At 36.4% G+C, this 19,442-nt stretch overlaps 1 protein-coding gene across 1 annotated transcript; it reads right to left on the bottom strand.

Moving 5' to 3' along the window:
• Nucleotides 1-150: 150 nt before the first annotated feature.
• Nucleotides 151-19,245, bottom strand: aqp9b (aquaporin 9b). The gene is made up of 6 exons (XM_034299640.2): nt 19,100-19,245; nt 16,974-17,100; nt 12,913-13,050; nt 12,245-12,363; nt 8,972-9,189; nt 151-4,845 (listed from the first exon to the last, which is right to left on the bottom strand). Exons 1-6 carry the CDS (start codon nt 19,199-19,201, stop codon nt 4,677-4,679), a joined length of 873 nt encoding a protein of 290 aa, XP_034155531.2. The 5' UTR covers nt 19,202-19,245; the 3' UTR covers nt 151-4,676.
• Between the last annotated feature and the right edge of the window lie 197 nt (nt 19,246-19,442).

The following is a 19,442-nucleotide window of genomic DNA, read 5'->3' as shown; positions in this document are numbered from 1 at the left end:
TCCAAATTTAAAGCAGGAAAGGCCACTATATGTAAATGCAGAAGGTTAGGGGGGAGGCTGGGAGGGTCCTGGGTGCAAAGGCACTCTGAGAATAATCCACGTGTTCGACTGTGAGTTGCAAAACCAAGGAGTGATGGAAATGGGAGGGAGTGAGAGAACTCAATGCACATTTCCAGTCAGATATTTTTTATTTTCGTTCCCTACTGAATTGAGTTCTCTGCACTAAAGGCAATGATTTACCACTGTGTAAAATAGCCAAGCACTTTGTAGGTGACAGCAGAACTCATAAGGCCTGCACTGTTATTGAACTGCTGTTTTATAATCAGGTCTGAACTTATATAACGCCACTGAGATCAATAATCCCAACTGCACTGGCTTCATTCATACAGATAGAGAACATGTGTACTCTTACTCAATTATATATTACAATGCTTACAGAGACTCTATACTCAGCTTCAAACAAGCAATAAGCTCTCTTGTGAGAGCTTTAAAAGTATAAAGAAATGTGCAAAAATCTAAGGCATGTCTGAAGATACCTACATATATAATGAAATGACACTGCAGAATAATTACTATATTCAGCAGTAAACAGAAAACCAATAACAATTGCATCCAATCATAATGTGTCCTTGCACTTAAATCTGCATACATTTTCTTGTGCACACAATTATGCAGTTTTGGATTGGTGGTTGTTCCAGACTTCTTGGAGGACTTGCTACAGTGCTTCTGTTGCTGTAGTTTTTGATACAAAGACTGAAGCAGACATCTTAGATGTTTTTATCAGAACTGTGTTCTACTACTGATTATAGTCCATTTTATTTTAACATAGTACAAAAATTTCTCTGTAACACTGAATCTAGGGTGTCTTTTGCAAGTCATTTGCACAGACCTGTGCATTTGAACAACACAATCATCAGCATTTATCCGAATATTCAAGTGATCATGCAAGCGGCATACTATTATATTATTTATTAAATTAAAGCCATGAGAACTGCATTACCAGTAATGGAGTTATATATTGATGATGCTGTGCTTACTGGACAAACATGCTGTATTTCTGTATTTCCTGTATTTCTGCTGTCCAGATGCTGATGCAAACATCCATAAATCCCATCACTGACAATATGTAACTTACTGGATGTAGCTTTTCATTTTAAATGTAAGCATGTGTATACATTTTTTAGATACATTCCTTTTTCTAAAGTTGCAGAAATAGCAACTTTATGTTGGAATATAAATAGTAGAATCTTATCGGGACAAACCAGAAGAGCAAACAGAGCCTTAAGAACATTTGCCTTTCCAAACACACTGTGCTTTTGTGCACTTCTGGCTCCTCCACAATATGCCCACAGTAGTTTCTTCAACTGTAAGCCTTGTTTTTAAATGTGAATAGCTGGTGTTTTGCATTCGAAGCATAGTAATTAGGAACAGGATTAAAACAGCGCAGTTTGTGCATATTAGGTGCCCCAATTAACTTCCTAAACTTTATAGAACTGTGACTAGCTTCATCGTTTTGCATTGTTTTTATATGCATTAGTTAATAAGCCTTGGAGTTTGGAAATGCAAAGTAGTGTATTAAAACAGTGAGTCTTACAGTACAGTATGCTTTGGGAGACAGCAGTTTTAACAGCAGTTTTAATTCTGGGAACAGACATGTAACGAACTTACAAACATAGGATCACTGTGACCCAGATGAGTGAGTAAACAATGTCTCTGAATCAGGTGCATGGGTTCAATCTGGTCCAATGTGTTTTCATCTACTACAAGGGACATCTTTGTAAATATTCGTAACATTCAGTGGTGCTTGAACTTTGTGACCCCTTTAGAATTTTCTATATATATCTGCATAAATATGACCTAAAACATAATCATATTTTCAAGTCTTAAAAGTAGACAAAGAGAACCCAATTAAACAAATGAGACAAAAATATTATACTTGGTCATTTATTTATTTAGGAAAATGATCCAATATTACATATCTGTGAGTGGCAAAAATGCAAACCTCTAGGATTAGCACTTAATTTGAAGGTGAAATTAGAGTCAGGTGTTTTCAATCAATAGGTGTGAGTGAGCACCCTGTTTTATTTAAAGAGCAGGGATCTGTCAAAGTCTGATCTTCACAAAACGTTTGTGGAAGTGTATCATGGCACGAACAAAGGAGATTTCTGAGGACCTCAGAAAAAAGAGTTTTTGATGCTCATTAGGCTGGAGAAGGTTACAAAACCATCCCTAAAGAGTTTGGACTTCACCAATCCACTGTCAGACAGATTGTGTACAAATTGAGGAAATTCAAGACCATTGTTACCCTCCCCAGAAGTGGCTGACCAACAAAGATCAATCCAAAAGCAAGACGTGTAGTAGTCTGCAAGGTCACCAAGGAAACCATGGTAACTTCTAAACATCTAATGGCCTCTCTCACATTGGCTAATGTTAATGTTCATGAGTCCATCATCAGGAGAACACTGAACAATAATGGTGTGCATGGCAGGGTTGCAAGGAGAAAGCCTCTTCCCACCAAAAAGAACATTGCTGCCTGTCTGCAGTTTGCTAAAGATCACATGGACAACCAGAAGTCTATTGGAAAAATGTTTTGTGAACAGATGAGACCAAAATAGAACTTTTTGGTTTAAATGAGAAGTGTTATATTTGGATAAAGGAAAACACTGCATTCTAGCATAAGAACCTTATCCCATCTGTGAAATATGGTGGTGGTAGTAACATGGTTTGGGTCTCTTGCTGCATCTGGGCCAGGATGGCTTGCCATCATTGATGGAACAATGAATTGCAAACTCTAAAGGAAAATGTCAGGACATCTGTCCATGAACTGAATCTCAAGAGAAAGGGTCATGCAGCAAGACAACAACCCTAAGCACACATCTCTTCTTTAACCATTCTACCAAAGAGAAGAATAAAGTTAATGTTTTGGAATGGCCAAGTCAATGTCAATGTCCTTAATCCAATATAAATGTTGTGGAAGGATCTGAAGCAAGCAGTTCATGTGAGAAAATTCTAAAGGGTTCACAAACTTTCAAGCACCACTGTATGCTGCGTAAACACCCATTACCGATTCCATGAGTCAGATTTTTGTTCAGCCAGAAATGGTCATTTATTTCAGAGCTTTCAGAAGAGATTTCAGAAGATATCATTGCAATATCATTAAACTACATGTGGCTAAAAAAAAAAATAGGAAAGTGAATATATGCACAAGAACAATATGTAAAGACTTGCCAACCACTGTTGAGATGCATCCCATAAGGTCATATAGAGTTCTTTTGACATGTCATAGTAAAAAATACACAAATAATTTTTTCACGCTAAAAGGTGTTTGTTTAGTTTTCTAGTTACAAGCTTTGAAATGCCATTAGGACAGCAAAGTTCAGCCAAATGTACCCAAGTTACTATTTGAATTGAAATCTAATTTAATTTCAGGTGAATCAGGCCTATGAATCCAGAGAGAGATTGTTTCAATGAGAACACAGGCACTGGTGAATTCTTGTTCATATATGAGTAGCTGTGAGGACATGGCCCACACATAAATTGGACACTGTTAAGCTCAACAATAGTTTAAAAAATTACATGGCCTCACAGTAATGGTTTGACAATTCTCTTTGAAGTCAAAGGTTTTCCGTGTTTTTGGTTGTGGGAAATTGAGAGCCAAGTTCCTCTAATAGAATTTGCATAACAGATGAGTGGTTAACTGAAGCTGCTTTTGAAAAGTGTTTGATGCCTTCTCAGAGATCAATAGCTGCTCATTTACTGCAGGCCTGCAAAGAATTTCATTTCTCATTTCAATCTCACTTCTGTTTCATTTAAGACAGAAACACAAGGTTAAAGAAATGATCAAAAACCCTTGAACTTTACCACATTTCACTGTGGAGTACAAAACTCACTCCTCTTTATTGCAGCTGCTTAGAGGGAAAAAAATCTTTAGATATTATTTATGTAGCAGGCATTTTTATTTACTATTATTTTACACTTTAGACCCTTGTCCAGTTATAACGTGCTGGTGTAGTTCAGCGCTGTAATGTGTGTGCCCCAGTCCTTATCATATGCTTCCTTCAGGTGCTATTGGAATTATGATAAATACAAGTTTCCAAGCAAGTTATTACTGACCCTTAACATTTTATGAAGATGGAGGAAAGAATGATTTCAGTGGTTGATGGTACATAATCCTTTTTCTCTGAAACCAACTAATTTTCAGTAATCACAAATTAGGTCATAGATACTAGATTACATATCTAACCATTGGTTATACTGTGGAAAATTTACAGTGGAGTAAAATGTTAGGAAAATACCAAAATAGATCACAATACATAACAATATTGGTGCACTTAACTCAAAGATTCAATAATTATGAGGTGGCAAACAAGAACAAGTATGTGGAGGAAGCATTAATCTCTGAATAATATCTAGATAATTTATATATATATATATAAGTCAATCCTTACCAGGGTTTTAGCATTGTTTTGCTGTAAATTATTCATAAGGAGCTTATGTTTATCTGATACTATGCTACTATGATAATTTCCCACTAGTTTAATTGTGGGATTTATAATATAACACTAGCACCAACTGGGATGCTTGCATTCTGATAAAAAGTGAGAAAAACTGAAGAAAATGTGGTTCTACACTATAGCCTGGTTGATGTGAAGAAGAGAGTCCCATTTGTCTTCTGTCTAGCTCGTGGTGATCATTTCATACTTGTCCTTAACATTGTTCTTCTCCTCATGCTTTTTCTCTGGCTCCACGTGGTGTAGCTCGATCAGCAGGTAGTAGATCATCGCTCCCAATACACCCCCCACCATCGGACCAGCAACTGGGATCCACCACCAGCAGCCCCCGGCTCTGAACACACAGCACAACACACACTCACCAACTACAGTAGCATCTTTTGTGAAAACACACTGTCTAGTTACGATTGGAGGTGAATCCTGTTAAGGATTTTTAACAGGTTTGTCTAGGATTTTTGAAAAGCAGCCTTTACATTTCCATTTGCCCTATGCTCCACTGATAAAGGTTTTGAACTTGCATGCTGTGTCATGCTGGGATATGCAGAGGAGTTTGTTTAAAGAAAAGCTTATCTGGCAGTTTGACACAAACAGTAAGGAGAATTACAACTGAACACCAGAGTCGACAGATGTCAGAACAAAACATACGTTTACACAATTTTTTATACAAGACTTTTAAAAAACACCTGTGCTTTTGACCAGGATGTGGGAATAATTAATACACCAGCAATTAAGAAACACATGTTCAGCTCAGGAAATTAAGTGCTTCTGAAGGGTATTAAGGATGTAAAACACTGACACAGAGTAGTTCTCCAGTATTCAAATGTCATTTGTAAGGAATAAAACATGATAAGTGTGCTGTTATATGAAAAGAATCAGTGGCAGTGTGGTGTGATGTGGCCGGTGCAAGTGAGGTTACTGTTACCATTGCAAAGTTGATTATTTTCCAAAAATACACACATCCTAAAAAAGCACTTCATAAAGCATTTTATTTCCCTTATACCACAGTAATTTGCTACAGTACTGTGCAAAAGTCTTAAGCACATGCAACGAAATGCTGTAGAGCAAAGATGCCTTCAAAAATAATGAAATTAAATTTTTCTACATTTAAAAAAATACTATAAAGGGCAGTAAACAGTAATAAATGAAACAAAGTCAATATTTGGCGTGACGATCCTTCGCTTTTAAAAAAAATAGTAGTCTCAGGTGCAGTGTGTGCAGTTTTATAAGGAAATGAGCTGTAAGTTTTACTTGCAGTACCAGCCACAGTTCTTCTGGAGACTTTGACAGATGCACTTGCTTCTTATTTTTGCAGTAAAACCCAGCAGCCTTCATTCTGTTTTTTTATCTGAAAAGTGTCTCTTATGTAATATACTGCTTTCTTTACTGACATACAAACATTTTTCTGTAACATTTAATTTTGTGCTGGAAAACTAATGTTTGGAAATCTAAAATGATTTTGTACTAAAAAAACCAAATATATATGTATATATATATATATATATATATATATATATATATATATATATATATATATATATATATATATATATATAATTACATTATTTTTATTATATACAGTATATTACAATGTTTGGGCTATAGGCACTTGCTTGTATGGCCTAATGAACAACCCTATGTGCCTAACCTTAGCTTCTGTAACTTTTCATGTTGATTGAATGTTTTATATATATATATATATATATATATATATATATATATATATATATATATATATATATATATATATATAAAACTCCTCTTTTTTATATGTAACTCCTATGGGCTCTCCTATGGGCACCAGTGTCGGTTTCAGTGCTTTGTAAGTGAGTACAGCTTGATCTCTGTGTTGGTGAACTGTACTGGTGGCATGTACTGGCACTCTCAGTAATCTTTCATTCCTATGTTCAATTTCAATCTCTCTACATCACCATACTCCTTTCTTCTGCTGAGTATTTTAAGAGTTACTGAACAAAGTTATCTGAACATTCTGAACAATGTAAAATTTAGAACTGTAATACTGTTATAATTAGTGCTAGTTGTTTAGCCTATTTTTATTTAGCCTATTTATTTAGTCTATACTGAAAGTGTAATTTTAAAGAGTTACATGTGTTATATGTTTGTATTGTTGTGATTGTTCTGATTCCCAGATTTCCCCATGCTGGTAATCATCCCATTGGCTGGTTATCTTGCCCTCTTTTTTTATCCGCTGTCCTTCTGATACAGGATTATCTGCTTCTACCTACAGGCTAGTAAACATAATTGGGCAGCTTGATTGTGTTCAGCTCTTAAAGGAAAATTCTGTATACAGTCTTTCCTTAACACCAAATGTAGTTCAACAAACACATGTCTGGTGTCTAATGGGCCCAAAACTGTTAGAGCATGACAATGCTCCTGTGCACACAATGAGGTCCATGAAGACATGGTTTGCCAAGGTTGGTGTGGAAGAACTTGACTGATCTGCACCGAGCCCTGACATGAACCCCACTGAACACCTTTGGGATGAATTGGAACGCTGAACGAACACCCAGTGAACACTCGACATCAGTGCCAGACTAATGCTCTAATGGGCAAATCCTCACAACCACGCTCTGAGATCTAGCAAAGTGAGGACTAAATCTGGAATGGGATGGGAGATGTGTTTGTGTGTATGTGTGTGTGTGTGTATACACCTGACCATCACACTCATATGTGCTTGTTGAACATCCCATCTTTTACAGTGCTTATGAATACATAATTTTTGTTTGTTTGGGCAAAGGCAATAACCATTATGTGTGTCATGTTGAAGTGGATATATGCACTGGATGTATATTAAACAACAAAAATGGTAATGGTAATAAAAAAAGAGCACTGAAATAAAGTGGTGGAAAATGATATGACTTTGGTTGAGAGTGCCCTCTGCTGAAAGCACTAGTATTTGTATCGCCTTTCTCAGTGTCTTTAAACTAATATTCTAGTGTAATTATGTAACGTTTACAGTATAGTGATATTATTTTTGTCAATATGAATGTACAGTTTGACATTCTGTCTCTGTACAGAGACAAAGTTGTAGACGGTTGTTGATGATACATGACTATGCCTGTTTATCTTTACTTAAAAAATAACACAGTGTTCTGATGGTGGGTGTTTAGATGAGAGTAAAACCACTTTTTTGTAAGAGAAGAAGACAGAATGAGTAAAAGAAAAACCACTCGCAATACAGTATGTGCAGAGAGTCACACAAGAGTCTCTCCTGTTGTGTGATTTTAAGGTTTTTCCCAGTTTCCCAGAGACACAGATGGGTGTTGAAAAATGAACCAGCTGTATCAGAGGAGCAGACGTGTTGTCAGATGCAGACTCTATTAAGAGCTGTCTTTGAACTGCTCTTTGTTCTCACATGCTGGCAAGCTGGAATACCCAATTCACTATGGTTAGAAAACAATGAAGAATGTTCCACTGAAGAACCATCCAGTAGCTGAACAAGTTGTGCTAAATTGCCCCTTGATGTGTGTGTGTGTGTGTGTGTGTGTGTGTTTGTGTGGTGCCCTGCTATCGATTGGCGCTCCAGCCAGTGTATATTCCTACCTCACATCTAATGTTCCCAGGCTTGACTTTGGATAAACCACAATCTTGAATGGATAAAGCAATTACTGAAGATGAATGAATGAATTTCTTCATTGGTATGTGTTTGCTGTATGTGCTTTTGAGTCTTTTGGGGATAATTTGTTATGATATAACAGCAACGGTAAATTAATGCTTAGTCTAAGCATAACAATTGGTGCTCACTTTTTAGCATTGATCATTAATATATTCCAGATAATTATCTCATCCTTCATCGCAACAAGCAGGGAATACATTATTCCATGCAGCTAGTTAATCTAAATCTGACTAAACGGCAATAAAGATAGCAGCATGCTACCCATCCATCCATCCATGTTCTGTACTACTTATTCTACACAGGGTCGTGGGGTAGCCTGGAGCCTATCGCAGGGGACTTTTGGCACATGGCAGGGGACATCGAAGTATTGAGGCTGTTTTGAGAGCAAAGGGAGGCCCTACCCAGTATTAGTATAGTGTTCCTAATAAAGTGCTCAGTGAGTGTATGTTTTGCATGTAAATTTATACATCTTAAATGTTATTGGATAAACTAAGCCGAGCTAAGATAGTGCTATTTAGCCAAACTGGATAATCCAATTAATAAAATGGAATTATTACAGACTCTTCCCTGATAAAATCTTATCAAGCCCCAAATATATGGGTTGGAATAATATTTTTTCTTCACTAAATCATTAGCTTCAGCAGTGGTATAAGTTTCACCCAAATGCTGTTGCATTTGTTTACCTAGCTGGTGTTTCTTTGAAGTTAATATTGCTCTAAGGTCATAGCATTAGAGTGAAGTTTAATATGAGCTCTGACGTAAAGAATTGGGTATGGTCAGGGTCAGGTCAGAGGTCAAGCAGATTTGTGTGAGTGTTTTTCTGTACCTGAACACCTCCACCCCCCAGCCTGCCACAGCGGTAAAGAGCCGGGGCCCCAGGTCTCGGGCAGGGTTGATGGGATAGCCGCAGTTCAATCCCATGGACACAGCGATGGCCAGGATGGTGAAACCAATGAGCAGTGGCTCCATTCCTTTAGGGGCTCCTATGTTTTTCTTGTCCACAATGGCCAAGACACACAGCACCAAAGTGGCAGTGGCAATCACCTGCATCAGAAAACAGTAACCATTACACTGTGTGTGTGTGTGTGTGCTTGGAGCTTTATTATGTATTATTACAGCTCTGATTGATCAAAAAGTGTTGATTAATTTTCTTTAACAACAGCTCTGACAGTAGTTCCAGCTGCAAGATAAATCACAGGTTTACATTAATGCAGTTTTTGTAATATGTTATTGTTTCTATAGTAACAACTCACATAGGGACATATATGGTGGATGCTCCACATAAACGGATTACTAAAAATGCACATAATTGTTGATATAGTGAAGTTTTTCATGAGGAGATTTGTATTTAGCACTTTGGAAGGAGTCTCTAGTGTCAGTGCTTTGTAACAGTCAGAGGTAAAGTTGTAAGTTTTCAGACACAGAAAAGTCTATAGGAGGGCTTTGTGGTTTCTTGGCAACATGATAAGCTGCATTTTTTTGGTCTTATTAACTTTACAAATAAAAAGTATGATGTGTCATTCTTTAATAAACAGAAATGTAGTTATTGACAGATTGCTCTTGTAAAAGAGGGATAAAACCCTTCAGGAAGTGCTGTTATTGGAAAATCAGCACCACACCTCTCAGTCATTAATTATTTTCCTAGAACAGCATGCTCCGTTGTGTTAAATTCTTTAGTTAATAACAATTATTGGCACAGACCAAACAAACTGATACAGAAAATTAAGTTGTGAAACCTATTAACTGCTTGCTCAGATTGCTTTATTAAAGGCAGGTACACTTGGATGGTAAAGTTGTTAATCTAATAGATAAAAGACTCATAGACATTGTAAGTAGTAACTGTAAAACATAAAAACTTGGTGTGCCTAAAGTGCTCATAAGTGTGATAAAGATTTTGCCCTATTCCAATTAGATTAGGTCTAGCTTTTTCTAATAAAATAATTTCTAACATTTCTCAAATCACTAAACATTTAATAAACAATTCCTGATTCATTTATACCTATTCCTTGGTTAGATTTTCAAATTATAGTGTATTTATAATCAGATCACTGAACAAAAATGCTGGCTCAGTGTGTCAGTGTCACCTTAGGTACCTGTCTATGATGGTGCCTGAGCCAGGAACAGACACTGCTGGTGGACAGACACTATATTAGATATCGTTAATGATAAGCTGCTACTGCATAGACATGTATATATAATAATATTTGACATGTTAGATGTGTATTCACTGAAGTCTAAGAAGTAACACTTTATTGTGCCCAACAGAAGTTCAGAGATTTAGCCTTAGAGAGTCCTTCTGTCCCACACCAACATGCATACTTAGCAATGATAAATGTTTGTCTAGCTTTAATAAAGGTTAAACTGTGAAAGTTAACTAAGTTAAATTGGGTTTAACCTAGACCCCATGGAACTGGTGGGGAGAGGGGAATGGTGATCAGATTGATGACCATCATGAACAACTATCACGGTCTCCTACTGCCTTCATGGCATATGGGTCATTCTGAAGTGAAGCTTCAGTAACAAACTGATCCAGTCACAGTGTAGCAAGGACACTTATTAGGAAGTCATTCCTGACCCCAATCAAGTCAACTCATCCACAGTGAATCTGCACGGGACCAATATTAAAGTGCTTGTAGACGAACTCGTAATATCCATTTTAGCATTATGGTTTTGTAGCTAATGAGCAACAGATGGCCATTTAGTATGCATCATATATTATTTTATACTCGTTAATTATAAGGCATTTGCTCATACACAGGCCAAGATAAGAATTTACGAGATTGTTCTATTTGCTTAAATTGGTTTTATGACATTCATTTCCATCAGGTCCTCCCTTCAGTTTTTAATATCAACTTTACAATAACATTTTTTGTGGTTGTGAATATTATATCTGAATAGAGAACACCCACTTTAAATAGCTTCGGTTCTGGAAGTTTCTCTCCCATTCACTACTTCCATATGCATTTCATAACATTTTTGAGTAAGAGTAATTTCGTAAGCCAACCAGCTATGAAATGAATTATGACAATAAAATATTTCAAAGCTAATGGCAGAGGTACAGGATTGTGTACATAATGTTTTAACAAGAATTCTACAGAAAACATCGCAAATGATTTTATCAAATCAGATTCCCACCTCCATTAGTGCTTTGCATATATTGCAGTTTTGTCTAGTTTTGTTCTTCTTTATGTTTCACTGTTTTAGTTACTGGCCTACTCTCACTGCAGTGTTACAGTCATGGTGCAGTGTTTTCCCTTGGACTTTTCTGGAACCAATGACAATAAAATAGTGCATGGTTGCTGTTTAGCTCCAGAAAGGTTTAGCTTACAGAAAAGTCACTGATCATGACTTTGCCAATTAAATACTATTTGTAAAAAATAAAAATTGAAATGAGATGGACGTCCACACACACACACACACTGTATATATAATTATTGGCACAGCAATGAGTCTCTTCCTGTAGTGGTTACCAGTGGATGGCTCCTGTAGAAGGATCTTGTTCTATTCCTACATGAACATTTTAATGTTCTCAGGTTTGTACACGTGCACATCCTCTTCAATTCTGACCACAGGTTTTCAGTAGGGGTCAAATCCTGTGATTCTTTCAGATTTAAGGGCAAATGTGTTTGTGTGTTTTAATACTTTAAGTTGTCTACATGCTTTTTGAATAATCCCTTCTCCAACAGCTCTGCACAAAAAATATCTGGCAACCTTGGAGGCATGAATTGCATGCAGGTCATTTCAATAATGTGAATAATGCACTCAGAAAATTAATTCAAACACCCATGTATCTTGACTTTGAACAAGGATAACTATCCTGATGTAACTATTGACACCAAGTTAAGTCATCTTTTTCCGAATAATAGTCATGAATCCAAATTATTAAAATAAATAATTTGTCCAAACAGCAAAGCTGCCTATCTCAGACATGTGTGTATTTTATACAGTATACTCAAATGCTCACAGTACCTTCAGAAGGGATTCGTAATTGTCTATAGTAGTATGAATCCTGCAATCAACCATGTGCCTTGTTCTTTAAAATGATGCCAAATTGTTACGTTTCTTTTCAAAATCCAAATCAAATGATGTGTTCCCTCACCTGATCAAAAAACCCATTGAGGCCTGAGAGATGCTTTGCTGGATAGGTGGCGAAGATGTGTGCGGTTGCATTTTCACCTGTGACCAGCAGCTCTCCACTGGAGTAGTCCATGAAGGCATCTGTAAAGATGAAATGTTTTCTATTAGCTCTAAATTAATTGTTCATCTCTACTGTATAAATTTTGTGAATCTATTTTATTTTGAAATATAATATAGATACACCTGTATATGCAGTTAGTTAGTGAAGAGTGTAGAGGGTGAACTGATCTTCACAGACAGACATAGGTATTTATGAAATATAAAAAAAATTAACATACATTGCTGAAGATGTTCATCTGATACTAACATGGTATATATTGATAATCACTGGAGACAGCAAAGCCATACTTCCCAATCCAAGAACAGGGTCAATTTCGCTCTCTTGGGCCCTCAGCCACAGATGGCTGTGTTTTTTTCCAGGAGTTTTAGCTGGATTTGAGGATGAACTCTATGACCATTTTGGGAGCCATTACGTTGGATGTTAATCTGATGCATGCTATGTCTTTCTACTCAGTTGATGATACTGATATGCTCAATAGCTAATTGTTCTCTTGGACGTTTATTCAAAACATTAGCCTGATTCTAATGACCAGATAATCCCTTTTGAAGTGGTATGAAATATTTACTCACCATAGTACAGTCCAAAGACAGTACAAGAACCTGCAAAAGCACCAATGAACTGGGCAGCCACGTACACTGGGAATTTTTTAATGGGAAACTTCCCTAAGACTGCCATGGCTAGAGATACAGCTGGATTTACATGACCTCCTGTAATAAAAAGAAAAGTATAAGTCAATGTCCTAAACTTTTGGATTATCACCATTTTGGTTTCATTGACTGCATGGTACTTAAAGAATGATGGCCAACATGTGTTAAAAATGCATTCAGCAGACACCTAAGGGAATGTGTCTTCTCTATTAGTCTCTATTATACACTTGGCTTCCTGGGAATTGGGTCTGACATAATCTGCCTAAGTCGTCTTAGGCCACTGTAGGGCGTAGGAGTGACCTCTATTTAACTCCAAAGTAGTATGAGGAGCTCTGCCAACTCGTGCTCATCTCATCTCACTGTCTAAAGCCTGGGAAAAACAAATGGAAAACAGGACCTCTCCCTCACACTTTCTCTTTTCTCCTGGTCAGTAGGATAGAACCAGGGTCAGGTAGAGAGGTTTTGGTTAATATATTTTTTTATTATTATTAATAAGTAATTCTTAAGTAGTGCATTGTTTTCTAAAAATCTCTTTCCTTTAAATTATCAGCACAGTAATGAGTCTCTTCCTGTAATGGTTAATATTGGATGGATCTTGTTGAAGGATCTTGGTCCACTCCTCCATGCAAAACATTTTAATCTCCATATATTCTTAGGTTTGTGTTTGTGGGCATCCTCTTCAATTCTGACCACAGGTTTTCAGTAAGAGTCAAATTCAGAGACTGATGGTCATTATAAAACACTGATTTAGTTTTCCTGCAACCACTTCTGTGGTTATTTGGATGTGTGTTTTTATCTTGTTGAAAGCTCTATCTATCTGTCTGAGTCTGAACCTCCAAAGTCAAAGGGAAGCAGGCCAATGAACTTAATGTTAATTTTACACAATCATTTTTGCCCATGTTCTTTATGACTTGAGTTTGATTGTAAGTGTGGAAGGATATAGATTCAGGAAAGAAAAAAAGTTACACTGGTGGAAATCACAACCCTGCCTTATCTTATAGTTCTTATAGTTAGCCTATTTGATTGGACCCTTGAATTTAAAAGATTTAATTCCAGCCCTCAATAACTTCAAAACAAGTTTGCCTTCTATAAATGTGTTCTCTATCTCTGTCGCCTCAGTACACATTTGGAATATTACTGAACATATTCATATAATGAGTCTAATATTTGAATAGTTGGAGGTACTGAGGGGATCCACTGAATTTATTTTATTGTTAAGGGGACACTGGCTGCAAAAAATTTGAGAATCCCTGCTTTATAGAATCAGCAGTTCATTTCTTTTTCTTGTATCTATATTATCTTGTAGCCTGCTGTGGGTTCACGCTCTTTATATTAAAAAAATCAGGAATGTGTATTGGAACGAATTAGATTGAAATTTCCAGAAAGAAAGGTGCTGAAAAAAGTGGACATTTTAAGAGAAAGACCATGTCTGAAGCTTCTCCTTCTTCCTAGTTATCTTCTTATAAATTCCCAACTAGTTATATATTTGCTACTAGTAATGACTTGCACCCACTGCCTCCATATTTCCTCCCTACTATTCAACAACCCAAGAGTCTTTAGTGGGCGTCTGGATGTCTGGACGCCAAGCAGAAGCCACGCAAGAAGCCGCTTGAGCCCAAGTTCTCAGAGTTCTCTCTCCTGTTACATTTCCACAATCACTCTTCATGTCATTTAGGATGTGGTGCAATTATAAACTTGACAAACCATGGACTGGCATTGACAGAAAAAAAAAACTGTCCACTTGGTCAAGCCTCCAGAAACATCACATACGCTGATGTAATACGCTGCAGACTTTTGCAGTGTGGTTTTCTTTTCACAGCAGAATTGCTGTGTTTTCATTTTCATGCCTCATTTCACTTTAGTGATAATGTGAAATGCCAGTCCATGTTAAAATCACCACTAATGATGCTTCATTCATGCTGATGGTGTAAATTAGTCCACTCACTGTCTTATTCAAAAATTCAAAGAGACATGTATAAATCCCTGAGTCATACATATGATTGTTACTGAATCCAGAGTGTACCCAATAAAGTCCTGTTAGATACACATAGTGTTTCACATCTGCACAGTCAGTCGCGGAAGAGTGCATAATCAACCATGTGCTTCCCTCTTAAACTTGACACCTCCACAGAGTACACTCTTGGCACAGAATACCACTAACTCCCTCCTCTTAATTATTTAATCTCTGAGTTCACATGAGGCAGGAGTCCATTAATTTCTCAATTAATTACATCACACTCTCCCTGTGGATAAAGTTCAAGATGGAGTGCCAGTTTGGAGCATGCTGAATCCAGCTGTGTAGGTCTTATGATTGGTGCTAAAAAGACAGTTTCCACCTGCCTCTTTTCACAGCAGAGTGGATTGAACAGCAATCAGGGATAGTTTACACATTGTTCTGATGGCTCTGTGGTTACAGACTCTGAGCTACTGATCATTCGCTTGTGAGTTCAAACACTATGCTGCCAAGCTGATGCTGCTGGGCCCATGAACAAAGCCCTTAAAAGTTTATGCTCTAGACTGATGCTGTGCTCTGACTCCAGCTTCCTACCAAGTATGCAAAGAAAAGCATTTCAATGCACTGTACTTGTATATGTAACAGTAAAGGTATTTTTATTCTTTTGATTGATTAATTAAATCATTACCTTGCTCTTGCTTTCTATAAATGATATTTATAGAAAGGTTAGTTACACAAAGTCTCTACTTAAAGTTTCCCATTCACTTTATAATTCATATCATTTCAGGAAAATGACTGTAGCATTTTTTTTTTCATTGTTTAGGAAAAGATAGGTTCTGAATACCTTACTGAAGTAAGGACTGAACACATGCCAGGCAAATAATATTGCATCATAAAACATAACAGCCAGTAATGCTCCAATATGCAAATGCTGCAAGTGCTGGTTTAAAAGGGCAAATCTCTGAGTTGTGTATTCACCAGTTCTGGATTTCTTGATGAGGTTAATAGTGTAGGTGCTTGAGTCTTTTTTGTCATGTCAAATGAAGATGTTTTTTGGAACAACCATAAAAAATGTATCGTCTTTCTAACAAGTTTGTGTGACTCAGAAATCCTACACAGCCATTTGGGAATTCTTATGTTAGCACTTAAATCCTGCGGGCATTAACACCTAGTGCTTTAACACCTAGCAGGAACTTAATTTGAAAATATTACTAAGAGCTTTGTACTTGTTTTTTTGCCCCTTGTTTAGCTGCGCATCAAGTCAAAGAGCAGTGTTGGTGTCTGACAGCACTGTTCAAAGATCATGGCAAAGCAAAACATTACAGTTCAGAGAGAGAGTTAAATATAACCATTGATTTCTCATGTTTTGGAAACTGTGGTGTGGGAGCTAGAGCACAGTCATGCTGACTAAGCCAAACTGGGTTATACACAGGGGTTAAATTGGGATTCAGGATGTAGGGGAGCTTGGTTTCTTTTTTGGTTGGCAAAAATATGGGAACAATAACTTAGCCTCCTATAATGTAGCCTCCTAAACTGTAGCTATGCAACCAACTTTGTTCAGAATTTGGGGTAGGCCTATGGTTAATTTGTGAATAATGATGATGTAGAGGAGGACTACTTTAAGTATTTATGTCAAATCACCTTGCTAGCCTATTTATACATCAGTTTAAATAATTTTACACATCTGTTTTTTTTATATAATAATTGATTTATAATCAATTACATCAATATTTTTTAAATGATTTATGATTATTGTCTTGATTCATTTCAGTTGTTGCCTTTTAAATCTTTCAGTCCAAACTCTCTCATCGTTCCACCACTAGTTACTACGTTGAACATATTTGTTTGCTAAAGAATTGCCACTGACGCTAATAAATTATAAGCTGTCAAATAAGTTTGAGATACGGCAAAAACTTGTCGATCCAAAGCAACCAGGTTTTCAAGCATGTCCAATAATGATCATTGTCCTCAGTGTATTAGTTTGATTTGATTAAAGTCTAGGCTATACAGGTATGAATTATTCTGTTACCTGATACACCTCCTGACACATAGACAGCCAGCATCACTCCCGTGGTGAAGCCAATGTGGATGGTGAGCGGTTCACCCAGAGCTCCTCTGCTGAGCACAGCCTGTGCCACCGAGCCACAGCCAAAAAGCTGAGAGAGGACAGACACAACAAATCAACAGTCAGGGACAGAAGACCAGTGCAGAAGAACAGTCTCTCCTCTATTATGAGGCAGATCACAATAAAGCTCTGTTGTTCAGCAAAACTTCAGCTCTAATTAGAAGTGGCCATGGGATCAAAGAATTCAGCTAAGTGTGGACTGACAAGAGCAGAGGAGCAACAAAAGATGTCCACTTCTATAATGTCCTTATTGGTAATTAACACTGATAGAAGCTAACAGGACACTGTGGGGGAAAAAAATCTTTGTGTTGGAGTTTATTGGGCTCACAAAAAGGAAACTAGACAAACGTTGCTTAACATCATTCAAATCACTGAAAGATTAGAAGGCACTGCTTACTTTATAACCCAAACACTTCCTTTTTACCATCACTCATTCATTCTGCCCTTGAACATAAATATCTTTTCAAGCTTTATGGGTTTGTAACAGCTCAGCCCTCACTTGGTAACTTGCTTTAGTCAATAGCATCTGCCAAATGAATACATATAAATGTAATATTTATTTAGTAATTAGTTGGCTATAGGCAATAGTTAGTTAATTAGGTGCCAAATTAAGACCTACAACAAATGTCTATAAACACCTTACACTAATGGCACTGGCACTTTAATTAATACTTTCATTAACATCAGCAAAATGTGTTTTATTAATTTACCCATGTTCATATCACCAAACTATATTATTAACATTATTAAATAATTGTACCTCCTAATGCCTTTTACATTACTACACAAAACCTCTAGATAGAAAACAAATGATTTCAACTGTATTTCATATTTGTAGGCAAATGAAAATATTGTTAAGAATTAACCTCCTGTAACAGTTCTTTCCTGAGATGTCCATGACAAATGTGTGTCTTTTTTGTATTTACTAATCCATTAACAGAATGTGTCATCTAATATTTAGCTTCCTGTTGTTAATTGAGAGAGAATTGTTAATCTTTGAACAGTTAGATGTCAAATGAGGTCAGAAAAGGTTAACAAACTGAAATTAAGCAACAGAACTGTCATGCTCTCATCAATCAGGACTTCCATCCTTGCATATTACATGGGAAGGGAAGATATGTACAATATCAGGTGGGGACTATGTTCAATATAACTATCATTATTAAATGTAAATATCACCGGAGACCTCACTGTCCACACACTTCCTTTTACCCCTAATTGCTATGTATATATCCTCATATGAAGGCAGTAGGTAGTTGAAAACCTTGATTAGCTTTCATAGTTACCTGGTATTATTAAATACAAATAGTATGGAGAAAATAAAATGTACACAATCCATCATCCATTATAGTATCCATCACAGAGTCTCAAGAGGATAAGAGGAAAGTTGCTAAGACATTATTTTCAGCATTGTTAGTGGTACCAAATGTATTATCATACAAACATATAAAGTAAAAATTCATCTGTTATACTAGAAAAGAAACAATCAATACATAAATTCACTAAATCAGACAGTAAAGGTGACTATACATCTTCTTTTAAGTCTTTTCTGCTTTGTCATAAATTCCTCTTTTTTAGAGTCATGAAACTCCGAGTACTTGTGTGCTTTAACATCTAGGCTAAAAATCTATTAATAACAGAAAAAAACACTGCTTGTATTATAAACTTTTATATATTTTCTTGCTGATTTTTGACATGTTGTGTATAATTTAGATGTAAAATATAGTGTATATGTAGCTTTATGTGGTATATATAGCCTATAGTTATAATTGTTCTTATTATTTAATATTTGAGATAAACATACAGTGTATAGATTCATTAAATCATTTGTGCTGGTGTATTATTATTTTTTTTTTTTATTCAGTGCAAACTGGACAACACTTTCAGCTGCAAAATTTGCAAGAAATATGCAGGTTGATTAAATCAGTATTAAGCTTAAAAACAGGCATTTTGTACAGTTTACTGTTATATTACTGTCACTGTGCACAGTAATAATAATAATAATTTTTAAAAAGTTTTTGACAACTTACTATAAGCACAAATGTCCCGAGGAATTCAGCTAGAAACTCTCTGATGATGGCATGCCGGAGTGTGACTTTCTCTCTCAGACTCCTCAGGCTGTCCAGCTCCATGTTTAATCACAGCTGATCAAGTGTCTGCTGTTAGTGAGGAGAGTTAAAACCATAATGAGAAGCGGATCAGGACACACACACACACACACACCATGACCCGGCCCTGTTAACCTATTTTAGTTATACATGACTCGGGAATGAATCGGTTCCTTTTAAATGACTCTTTTAAACCAGTCTGGCAAATTGATTCTCAGTGAATCAGAAAGTTGCCTTTATCTTAATCATATTATCATAAACATGT

The sequence above is a fragment of the Pangasianodon hypophthalmus genome, chromosome 25 (assembly GCF_027358585.1).
Source record: "Pangasianodon hypophthalmus isolate fPanHyp1 chromosome 25, fPanHyp1.pri, whole genome shotgun sequence".
NCBI classification, from domain to species: Eukaryota; Metazoa; Chordata; class Actinopteri; order Siluriformes; family Pangasiidae; genus Pangasianodon; species Pangasianodon hypophthalmus.
Note: the sequence above shows the minus strand (reverse complement) of the source record. Positions and strands in the feature narration are given on the sequence as shown.